General features: G+C 40.2%; 1 protein-coding gene across 1 annotated transcript in view; it reads right to left on the bottom strand.

Annotated features, from left to right (window-relative positions):
- The window catches only part of LOC117333170, a 75,051-nt gene that overhangs the window by 9,808 nt on the left and 51,871 nt on the right, over positions 1 to 13,372 (bottom strand). The window contains 3 exon segments of the mRNA XM_033892328.1: positions 920 to 952; positions 9,252 to 11,160; positions 11,163 to 12,499. Coding sequence (XP_033748219.1) covers positions 920 to 952; positions 9,252 to 11,160; positions 11,163 to 12,499 — 3,279 coding nt within the window.

Here is a 13,372-nt window from a genome sequence, read left to right as displayed (position 1 = left end):
CAAAACCTTTCACATGGGTTATTACTATTGAACACCATTTCGACACTCAGTCAAAAGATTTTTTTCTTGGAGGAAAAGGGTAGGGGCACCCTTATTAGGTCATACATGTATATGGTACACTGAAATCTTGGTACTTCTCTGTATTATAACTACACAAAGTCTCGGAGCGATTCTTATCACCGGTACAAGAGGAAGACCATGATGGAACGCAACAGACCCCAGAATGATGACACCATACAAGATATCCCTAACTGATCATGATAAATAAATAGCTATAGCATTAATCAACTTATTTCTACATTCCTTTCTACTGAGATGGACTAGTTCATCTCAAACATGGAATCTAGGAGTTCATTTCACCTGGATATCTAAACTTGAGAGTAGTATTATCACTGCTCCATAACACAAAATGATTGACCACTTTCCTCCCAATTAGGATATATAGGATAGATAATGGGATTAGGTTTACATGTATAATATATATTCACACATTAACACACCAAAATCTAATTTGGTAAACAAAGCATTGAAATGTCACCTAATTATAACATGTAACCATATTTTATAACTTTTTTTTTTAAGTATACACATTTAATGTTCTCTATGATCCGATATCCATAAAAAACTTGATTACATAACTCTGTCTTTTCATATTTCAGAATTATCTGCTCTTGTGAGCCGATTGTTATGTCATTAGTTTGGGTGAGAAAATTATGTCGTTTTTCCACAAATTGATGACGTTACACCTCAAAACAAATGATGTAATTACAATCAATACTTGCTCACAAGAGCAGATAAATCTGCAACACGATAAGAAAGAATTCTAACCGTGGAATGTTTGGTACATATATACTCTTTCTACAAGAGTAACGTACAGTAACATTGGTATGTTTTGGTCACTTTCAGTACATGTACTTACTTTTGTTTTTCAGCTGTATAATTTTGTCCCATTCTGAAAACACAAGGGTACAATGAATTAGGATACTATATTATGCTATAGCTGTACAGTTATAACAAAACGACAGTTTCCAGGCTAGACATGACAAGAGAAACACTTCTGTACACAAAACTCTAGAACATCATCATTGTGTTTTATAAAACAATTATGATCATATATGATAGGAAATGAGGTTACAGAGATAAAAAGACAAATTATGACAGCAGGATTACAACGGGGATGACACTAAAGTGTCTGGGTAGAGCACGGGGCCAGTTTACTTTAAATCTTCCTATACTAATTTACTATCACAAGATGGTGGGTGGACCAAGGACAGAGATAATGACAAAAGGTTTATTGATAAGGCTCGAATATTCATGTACTGAAAAAATCATATATATACCAAATTCGGCCATCTTTGGTTACCACTGGTGTGGATGCCAATGTAAAAGTTATTATATTTATGGTGTAATATTGGTCTAGGTGTACATAATCTGATTACTCATAACTAGATACTTCAAAATTGAGGAATACCAGGTTGTTTTTTCCAGCAAACTGGCTTTTAAATGAGAACACTGGTACCGAGATAACATGCCTTGATTTGGCTTCAATGATTTGTCACCCTGTGAAGCAAAACTATGCTTTGAATCATATAGATGGACAGAAAGAAAAACATGAAAGGCAAAGAATAATGCTTCTCTCATCTATGAAGCAGGCGCTTGAAAAAACCTCAAAGCGTAACCTTGAATGACCTTGGATCATCATGACACATTGCCTTCTAATACATTATGTATACATCATGGCTAATATGTGGTCAATAGACCAACCTTAAAATAAACAGACAGCCAATGTCATACAAAAAATGTCTAAACATCCTCTATCCAATCATTTCCAATACAAGCCAGGCCTAACATCATTTTCCTGGAGGACTAGCTATAGTTTAGTGTTCAAAGTGATCGAAACATCAGCCTTGTTTTGACATGTTTGCCAATTACTTAATGATTTTTCAGTCTAAGATATTTCTATGAGATGACAAGCTTCTCTTTGCTGTCTGCTAGTTTTATATGATAAGTACTTTATATTTACCATATACAGACAGCTCCAGTACTGGTTTATATACCGTACAGACAGCTCCAGTACTGGTTTATATACCGTACAGACAGCTCCAGTACTGGTTTATATACCATACAGACAGCTCCAGTACTGGTTTATATACCATGCAGACAGCTCCAGTACTGGTTTATATACCGTACAGACAGCTCCAGTACTGGTTTATATACCATACAGACAGCTCCAGTACTGGTTTATATACCATACAGACAGCTCCAGTACTGGTTTATATACCGTACAGACAGCTCCAGTACTGGTTTATATACCGTACAGACAGCTCCAGTACTGGTTTATATACCATACAGACAGCTCCAGTACTGGTTTATATACCATGCAGACAGCTCCAGTACTGGTTTATATACCGTACAGACAGCTCCAGTACTGGTTTATATACCATACAGACAGCCCCAGTACTGGTTTATATACCATGCAGACAGCTCCAGTACTGGTTTATATATATATCATACAGACAGCCCCAGTACTGGTTTATATACCATACAGACAGCCCCAGTACTGGTTTATATACCATACAGACAGCCCCAGTACTGGTTTATATTTACCATACAGACAGCCCCAGTACTGGTTTATATACCATACAGACAGCCCCAGTACTGGTTTATATACCGTACAGACAGCTCCAGTACTGGTTTATATACCGTACAGACAGCTCCAGTACTGGTTTATATACCGTACAGACAGCTCCAGTACTGGTTTATATACCATACAGACAGCCCCAGTACTGGTTTATATACCGTACAGACAGCCCCAGTACTGGTTTATATATACTGTACAGACAGCTCCAGTACTGGTTTATATACCGTACAGACAGCCCCAGTACTGGTTTATATATACGGTACAGACAGCCCCAGTACTGGTTTATATACCGTACAGACAGCCCCAGTACTGGTTTATATATACTGTACAGACAGCTCCAGTACTGGTTTATATACCGTACAGACAGCTCCAGTACTGGTTTATATACCGTACAGACAGCTCCAGTACTGGTTTATATACCTTACAGACAGCTCCAGTACTGGTTTATATACCGTACAGACAGCTCCAGTACTGGTTTATATACCATACAGACAGCTCCAGTGCTGATTTATATACATTGTACCATACAGACAGCCCCAGTACTGGTTTATTATATACCATACAGACAGCTCCAGTACTGGTTTATATACCATACAGACAGCTCCAGTACTGGTTTATATACCATACAGACAGCTCCAGTACTGGTTTATATACTGTACAGACAGCTCCATTACTGGTTTATATACCATACAGACAGCCCCAGTACTGGTTTATATATACTGTACAGACAGCTCCAGTACTGGTTTATATACCATACAGACAGCTCCAGTACTGGTTTATATACCATACAGACAGCCCCAGTACTGGTTTATATATACTATACAGACAACTCCAGTACTGGTTTATATATACCATACAGACAGCCCCAGTACTGGTTTATATACCATGCAGACAGCTCCAGTACTGGTTTATATATATACCATACAGACAGCCCCAGTACTGGTTTATATACCATACAGACAGCCCCGGTACTGGTTTATATACCATACAGACAGCTCCGGTACTGGTTTATATACCATACAGACAGCCCCAGTACTGGTTTATATACCATGCAGACAGCTCCAGTACTGGTTTATATATATACAGTGGACCCGCGATAATCCGGACGCCGATAGTCCGGAAAACTCACAGTCCGGACGGAAATGCACGGGAACGGATTTCCGTAACGTTATTTGTACTCACCAGTCCGGAAATTCGGATTCCGATTCCGGAAGCCCATTTTGGGAACGGAACGTACTTTTCATTAGTAAATTTCCCTCAATAATCCGGACGATTTTTTCACCACGAGGAGAAAAAAATGTCGGGGCAAGTCACCCGTGTCGACAGCTGTACAGAATATCGCTTGACACTGTGCGTAGTCATAGCGACCGCTGCCAGGTCATAGCCCCGGGTGTTTACCTGTGTTACAATGTGTAGCTTTTGTTTTTATAACGGTACATTGCTTTTTCTCTACGACCTAATTGTTACAGAATTGATGCACAAACATTCAGTTCAATTTATGATCGGTAATTAACATCATTAACACTTGTATTGGGTAAACACGGATATCGGCATTGTAACACCGTTAACGTTACGTGAAACGACGACTCGTTGAAAGTTGCATGTTATTAATTACATACACATTTACGTATTAAGCAGTGATCACAAGAACTGGGTTGATTACACACAAATTAGTCAATAGTCTTCTGATACTTAACTAAGCGTCACATTGTTAAGTGAATACGGGTTGAATAATTATCGGACATCTTGGGTAGTTCTCGCTGGTGTCGCGTACTTTTAAATAGAAAGCTTGGGGTTTCTGGTACGTAAAAATCATAAAAAAACATAGACTGACGGTAAGTTGTAAAATCGGGGTATTTTATTTAAGGTATTTAACGTTTGTAATTTCTACTTGTTTGTGAACCTCCGGGACGTGACACATGTGTGTTGTTTGTAGGTCACATATGCCCGCTATAAATAAAACAACTTTCACTTTACATGTTCTTTTAAAAACAGTTTATTTTTTACTTTCTACAAAACAAAACAAAAAGAATCATATCAGAAACATAATTATATTTATAGTTAAAAAGTCTGACAATTAGACGTGTTTATGAAACGTCCGGATTGTATATAATCAAGGGAGATAACTCTTACACGACAATTTTTTTGACCTGGAACACGAAATTCGGCAGTCCGGAAAACTCGTAATCCGGACGGTTTGGACTGGGAACGAAGGTGTTCGGATTATCGAGGGTCCACTGTATACCATACAGACAGCCCCAGTACTGGTTTATATACCATGCAGACAGCTCCAGTACTGGTTTATATATATATACCATACAGACAGCTCCAGTACTGGTTTATATACCATACAGACAGCCCCAGTACTGGTTTATATACCATACAGACAGCTCCAGTACTGGTTTATATACCATACAGACAGCCCCAGTACTGGTTTATATACTGTACAGACAGCTCCAGTACTGGTTTATATACCATACAGACAGCCCCAGTACTGGTTTATATACCATACAGACAGCTCCAGTACTGGTTTATATACCATACAGACAGCCCCAGTACTGGTTTATATACTGTACAGACAGCTCCAGTACTGGTTTATATACCATACAGACAGCCCCAGTACTGGTTTATATACCATACAGACAGCTCCAGTACTGGTTTATATACCATACAGACAGCTCCAGTACTGGTTTATATACCATACAGACAGCCCCAGTACTGGTTTATATACGGTACAGACAGCCCCAGTACTGGTTTATATACCATACAGACAGCTCCAGTACTGGTTTATATACCATACAGACAGCCCCAGTACTGGTTTATATACGGTACAGACAGCCCCAGTACTGGTTTATATACCATACAGACAGCCCCAGTACTGGTTTATATACTGTACAGACATGTACAGCCCCAGTACTGGTTTATATACCGTACAGACAGCCCCAGTACTGGTTTATATACCATACAGACAGCCCCAGTACTGGTTTATATACTGTACAGACAGCTCCAGTACTGGTTTATATACCTTACAGACAGCCCCAGTACTGGTTTATATACCTTACAGACAGCTCCAGTACTGGTTTATATACCATACAGACAGCTCCAGTACTGGTTTATATATATACCATACAGACAGCCCCAGTACTGGTTTATATACCATACAGACAGCCCCGGTACTGGTTTATATACCATACAGACAGCTCCAGTACTGGTTTATATACCATACAGACAGCCCCAGTACTGGTTTATATACTGTACAGACAGCTCCAGTACTGGTTTATATACCATACAGACAGCCCCAGTACTGGTTTATAATTATATACCATACAGACAGCTCCAGTACTGGTTTATATACCATACAGACAGCTCCAGTACTGGTTTATATACCATACAGACAGCCCCAGTCCTGGTTTATATACGGTACAGACAGCCCCAGTACTGGTTTATATACCATACAGACAGCCCCAGTACTGGTTTATATACTGTACAGACATGTACAGCCCCAGTACTGGTTTATATACCGTACAGACAGCCCCAGTACCGGTTTATATACCATACAGACAGCCCCAGTACTGGTTTATATACCATACAGACAGCCCCAGTACTGGTTTATATACCATACAGACAGCTCCAGTACTGGTTTATATACCGTACAGACAGCCCCAGTACTGGTTTATATACCGTACAGACAGCCCCAGTACTGGTTTATATACCATACAGACAGCCCCAGTACTGGTTTATATACCATACAGACAGCTCCAGTACTGGTTTATATACCATACAGACAGCTCCAGTACTGGTTTATATATATACCATACAGACAGCCCCAGTACTGGTTTATATACCGTACAGACAGCCCCAGTACTGGTTTATATACCATACAGACAGCTCCAGTACTGGTTTATATACCTTACAGACAGCCCCAGTACTGGTTTATATACCATACAGACAGCTCCAGTACTGGTTTATATACCATACAGACAGCCCCAGTACTGGTTTATATACCATACAGACAGCCCCAGTACTGGTTTATATACCATACAGACAGCTCCAGTACTGGTTTATATACCATACAGACAGCTCCAGTACTGGTTTATATACCATACAGACAGCCCCAGTACTGGTTTATATACCATACAGACAGCCCCAGTACTGGTTTATATACCTTACAGACAGCCCCAGTACTGGTTTATATACCATACAGACAGCCCCAGTACTGGTTTATATACCATACAGACAGCCCCAGTACTGGTTTATATACCGTACAGACATGTACAGCCCCAGTACTGGTTTATATACCGTACAGACAGCCCCAGTACCGGTTTATATACCATACAGACAGCCCCAGTACTGGTTTATATACCATACAGACAGCCCCAGTACTGGTTTATATACCATACAGACAGCTCCAGTACTGGTTTATATACGGTACAGACAGCTCCAGTACTGGTTTATATACCGTACAGACAGCCCCAGTACTGGTTTATATACCATACAGACAGCCCCAGTACTGGTTTATATACCATACAGACAGCTCCAGTACTGGTTTATATACTGTACAGACAGCTCCAGTACTGGTTTATATATATACCATACAGACAGCCCCAGTACTGGTTTATATACCGTACAGACAGCCCCAGTACTGGTTTATATACCATACAGACAGCTCCAGTACTGGTTTATGTACCTTACAGACAGCCCCAGTACTGGTTTATATACCATACAGACAGCTCCAGTACTGGTTTATATACCATACAGACAGCCCCAGTACTGGTTTATATACCATACAGACAGCCCCAGTACTGGTTTATATACCATACAGACAGCTCCAGTACTGGTTTATATACCATACAGACAGCTCCAGTACTGGTTTATATACCATACAGACAGCCCCAGTACTGGTTTATATACCATACAGACAGCCCCAGTACTGGTTTATATACCTTACAGACAGCCCCAGTACTGGTTTATATACCATACAGACAGCTCCAGTACTGGTTTATATACCATACAGACAGCCCCAGTACTGGTTTATATACCGTACAGACAGCTCCAGTACTGGTTTATATACTGTACAGACAGCTCCAGTACTGGTTTATATACCATACAGACAGCCCCAGTACTGGTTTATATACCATACAGACAGCTCCAGTACTGGTTTATATACCATACAGACAGCCCCAGTACTGGTTTATATACCGTACAGACAGCTCCAGTACTGGTTTATATACTGTACAGACAGCTCCAGTACTGGTTTATATACCGTACAGACAGCTCCAGTACTGGTTTATATACCATACAGACAGCCCCAGTACTGGTTTATATACCGTACAGACAGCTCCAGTACTGGTTTATATACTGTACAGACAGCTCCAGTACTGGTTTATATACCATACAGACAGCCCCAGTACTGGTTTATATACCATACAGACAGCCCCAGTACTGGTTTATATACCATACAGAAATCCCCAGTACTGGTTTATATACCATACAGACAGCTCCAGTACTGGTTTATATACCATACAGACAGCTCCAGTACTGGTTTATATACCATACAGACAGCTCCAGTACTGGTTTATATACCATACAGACAGCTCCAGTACTGGTTTATATACCATACAGACAGCCCCAGTACTGGTTTGGTTGCATATTTGTATGAAATAGAACTACTACTAATAATAATATAGCATGCAGCAAAGAGTCATAAGCAGTTGATCATGAGCACTGGTACATTGTAACTAAGCATTTAATATATATACAAGAGGCCCAGAGGGCCTGTATCGCTCACCTGGTTGGATTTGACCAATTGTCAAAATATGTTCATAGCACCACCATTTGTACAATTTTGAATCCTGACCCCAAGGGGATGCTACCAGGCAAATATAAGCGATATCCATTACTTAGTTTTAGAGAAGAAGTTGTTTATATCAATTTAGCCAAATTGACCCTTTTGGCCCCGTCCCTCAGCCCCCGGGGTGTCAGCCCCACCATTTGTACAATTTTGAATCCTGACCCCAAAGGGAAGCTCACAGTCAAATATGAGCAATATCCATTGCTTGGTTTCAGAAAAGAAGTTGTTTGTATCACTAAGCCAAATTGACCCAATTTGACCCCGCCCCTCAGCCCCCAGAGGGTTAACCCCTTATCATTTGTACAATTTTGAATCCCTACCCCAAGGGGATGCTACCAGGCGAATATGAGCAATATCCATTGCTTAGTTTCAGAGAAGAAGTCGTTTATATCAATTTAGCCGAATTGACCCCTTTTTGCCCTGCCCCTTGGACCCCCGGGGGTCAGCCCCACCATTTGTACAATTTTAAGTCCCCACCCCATAGGGATGCTTTTGACCAAATTTGGTCAAATTCTGATCAGTGGTTATGAAGAAGAAGTCAATTTTTGACAGACAGACGGACGACAGACAGACGGACAACACGGTATGGCATAAGCTCACCTTGGTCCTTCGGACCAGGTGAGCTAATAACTATACATCCACTGATGGCATTAAAGTTAAAACAAAAACTAACAGATTGCTGCTTTTTTGACTGCAGAGTACAGTTCATGATCAGGATATATAACACAAGATATGATAAAACCTGTTTGGTTCACCTACCTCTGACAACATAGGACACTGCCTCAGCGATGTTAAAGCATGTCTTGTTCACATCCTTCTCAGGAACAAACCTAAGCTGCCTCACACATTCTGTCTTATCATTAGCACAAGGAATTGGAGAAGCTAAATCGGTTAATTTATTAATAGAATCTCCATAGCACACAACAATGCTGTTTGGCCTGGAGTTATTTCCCTTCGGTAAATCAGAGTCACTAGAGATCTTGTTTTCTATTGTTGAATTTGAAGTCTGACAAGTATGCACTGCCATATTGCTTGTTTCTGATGAGGCAGATGAAACAATTTCACAGTTGTCTGTTTTAGGTAATATAATTCCATTTTTCCCTGAAAGGGAATGGCTAATTTTGGATACATTGTCTTTTGATAAATTTGTAACACTTTGTTTGCATTTCTCATTATCAAAGGTTAAATTAGAAGACATACACATTTCATTGGAAGTTTCTGAATGACTATGTTGATGTGAAGAAATTATCACAGAATTTGTATCCACATTTGGAACATCACTGTCACTGGGGCTCGACTGATGACTTAGAACTGAGGTGGTAGACGGAGATGAAGTAGATGAAATGCTTCTGTCATCAACAACACTACGCTGTTCTGCAGAATTCCCAATTGTATCAGTATCTATATTTAACTCAAAGCCAAATGTAATTCCTAAATTTTTCGGCACCTGATTCAATCTTTTATCTAAGAAAATGACAGACTTATTTTTGTGGATTTTTCTTCCGTTTCCAGTTTGATGTTTAGTAGGAGGCACATGTGACTTGGTAGTTTGTTGACCCCTACACTCGGGGCTTGGTTCCTTCAGGGCTTGAATACAATCTCCTGGGACACTGTTCACAACCTCTAGAGCAGGGGAAGGAGCACACCCAAAATCACCATTCCCACTAGTGGGTGTGACCATACTGACGTTCCCTGGCAGCAGAGTGTTTTGAAAGGTTGTAGAGGATGAAACAGAAACCTGATGGTCTGACAGTGAATTTGTCTTTTTGTAACTATGTGAAACATTTGCCATTGTCACATCACCAAATATTACTTTACTACAAACTGGATAACTAGCTGAGGGCAGCACTGCCTCTAAGGGGTCCTCTGTCATGAGAGAAGCACTAGGACTAGCAACGAGGGACACTGCTTCCTCATTTCCATGAGCACTTGAACCATCCTCACCCTCCCCAGGGGTGACAAGAACCTCCTGACTGCCACCATATTTTTGACGGGTTGGAAGAACATTGTCTATCTCCTTCACATTATTTTCAGGACTTGAGCCTATGGAATGCCTCCTTTCTGTTGGGCTGCCCTTCCAATTAGCACATTTCCATTCCTTGTTAGCTTCCTGTAAACTATCGTCCATCTCTTCTGTCTCACCACTGCTGCCAGCAAGTGAAGTGTTGCTAGGCTTGGGTGAGGCAGCCATCTTAGCATAGGAAATTGGAAGGTGTGGGCCACCCTGGGCCACAGGGAGTGATTTGACTGACTCAATGTCACTGCTATCATCTTGGACCTTTAGAACAATTTCCTTACAAGGGACATCCCCTGTGGAGTTACGTCGGCCCTCCCTGAATGTCTGACGGCCACAGTTGATGCTGGAGCTTGAACTGCTCAGAGCTGGGAATGACGAGGGGCTGAGATCACGCAGCCTTTCAGAGTCAATACTGTCTGAAGTGGACAGACTGTTACGTGGCGGAGGGGTTACTGATCGTGGCACCGGCTTACGAGGACGTTCCACACGTCCTACTGTCCTTAGAGGGGCATGCACATTGCCATTTTTAATACTGTGGTTATTAGGTTCTTTGATCATCTGAGGTGTAGTGTGTACTGTGGCAGTCACTGGACGTTTCTTTTTCTTACCAACAACAGTAAACTCTGGCTCTACAGCTGGCAGGTCAAGGTCAGTAAAATATAGTTATCATAATTTTCCTTTGATACTACCATATTGTTTTTTATTTTAACAGCTGCATCAGAGGCATCAGAAGATTTTGATGGTGTTGCCTTGAAAATGTCTGACTTCGTTTTCCCTTCACTTTCTGAGGTCTCCACAGGGGCTGCTTCCCCCTTGACCTTGGAGTTTTTGTTGTTATTTTGTTTGACATTGTTGGTGGTTCCAGTGACCATTTTCTCCTCACCAGTAGCATTCTTGGCCTTTTCTGCCTTTTTGTTATTGACATGTACACTGGCAGAATTTGCAACAGTCACACTTCCCATTTTCTTTTTATTATTTTTAACAGATTTTTCCTCGTGTACTTTATCATTTTCATGTAAACTGTTGATTCTTACTTTGCCAATACCATGCACCACGTGATTGTTTTGGGTGACAAGCTTGGAAAAGTCCTTGTTGTTTTCACCCGATATGTCGTTATTTAGTTTTTCACACTTTCCTATAACACTTTCGTCTGAGGTAATTAATCCATTCTCCTCCTTTGAGGTTCGTCCATAGGAATTTCCCATTGTATTGACAGAAACACTAGAATTTTGAACGAGAAGAGGAGAATCTTTGCTCTGAACAGGATTCTCAACAATTACTGCTTCCAACTCAATATCCTCCTCCTGTTGGACACACACAAATAGCCCCTCCTCAACTTTCTCCACAGCTTCTTCTTCTTCCTCTTCCTTACCACTAAGTGCACTTACACTTTCACTTCGTTCTCGTCCACTATGACCTTCTATCACTTTGCTACCGACAGAAGGCTTGTGTTTTTTGTCTCGGCCCTTTTTAGCGTTTTTCTCTGATGTTTTGACAGAGTTCGTGATAGTGTCCGTGGTTGTGGATAGGGGGGCAGCAGTAGTGTGGTTAAGCTTCTTGCCAGCTTTTTTGGCTGCCGGCCCGCCATTATCTTGTTCAATGAATTTGACAAGTTCACTTACGTCTTTATCCCCTACATAGTTCTCTACCTCTTCTGCACGAATAATCTTTTCCTTTTTCACCTTTTTTCGAGGCTTTTTGTGTGAGTTTGCAGTTTCAGCAGAGCTCTGAGCAGTGGACAAGTCGTCAAGTTCTTTCACCTGTTGTCCACCGAGTGTATAGTTTTCAAGTTGATCAAGTTTCGAAGGAAAACAACCATTTTGGTTTTGACGAAATCTGGTCTTGCTTGCAGTTGCCCCTCTATCAGCAGGCTGGGGTGATTCTCTCATTTGCCTATAGGTTTTTGGCAAAAGATTTGAAACATGCTCGCTCAGACAAGGGTTGCCATTCTCATCAAAGTCAGCTTTCTTTCCCTTATCATCCAAATCATCTGAAAAATATAAAGATAAGACAAGATAAGGATTTATGAAGCACAAAAGAGTTATGTTAAATTTTATAGCAGTAGACTGACAGTGGACTGTTCAGCATAATCATGTCCAACTTGAAGGATTCCACCCGCCAGTCGGACTTAAAGATGTAGACATTTTTTTATGTTCTACAACATTATAAATACAATGTTATCATTCTGAAAATAAGAAACATTTACACATTTTACAGACATACACACATTTTAATTTGATGATATTGAAACATCTTTCCAATGATATGAAAACTAACAATTGTCTTGGACTACATAAACAACTTGTACAGGTGGAGCAGCCAGACAAATCATTCATGAACTATTTCTACTGGATATTAAAGGAAAAGATAAACTACTAAGAAAACTGTATCAAAACAATAAATGTGCTTAAGGAAGCTTTGATAATACCAGACAAAATGATGTAAAACTTGAAGATAGATCTCCTGTGATGTTCCATTCAAAAAGATACAAAACCTAGCTTGATTCCTTTTTCATCATACTTGTATGAAGTCTTTGTATCTCCCCCCCCCCCCCCCCCCCCTTCTAAAAAGATACATCCCCCCCTTTCAAAAAGATACAAACAAAAACACAAATAACTGATCTGGATTAATAAGATATATTTTTATCTGGTTTAATAAGATATATTTTTTTATCTAAGTCTAAAAATCCAGTTAGGTTGACTCATTTCCGTCAGAAAAAAAAATGTGATTTTACAGTCAGAATTGAATTCATATTAGTCACAGTTTAGCAGTGAGTAAATACTGTGCTGAGATTTTATACACAATAACAATGGCGGATACTTATAGTACTGCACTTAAATCTCAGAATTACAGTGTATGTGCA

The sequence above is a fragment of the Pecten maximus genome, chromosome 8 (genome assembly GCF_902652985.1).
Source record: "Pecten maximus chromosome 8, xPecMax1.1, whole genome shotgun sequence".
In the NCBI taxonomy this organism is placed as follows: domain Eukaryota; kingdom Metazoa; phylum Mollusca; class Bivalvia; order Pectinida; family Pectinidae; genus Pecten; species Pecten maximus.
The sequence above is the reverse complement of the archived record's forward strand: the minus strand, read 5'-3'. Positions and strand labels throughout refer to the sequence as shown.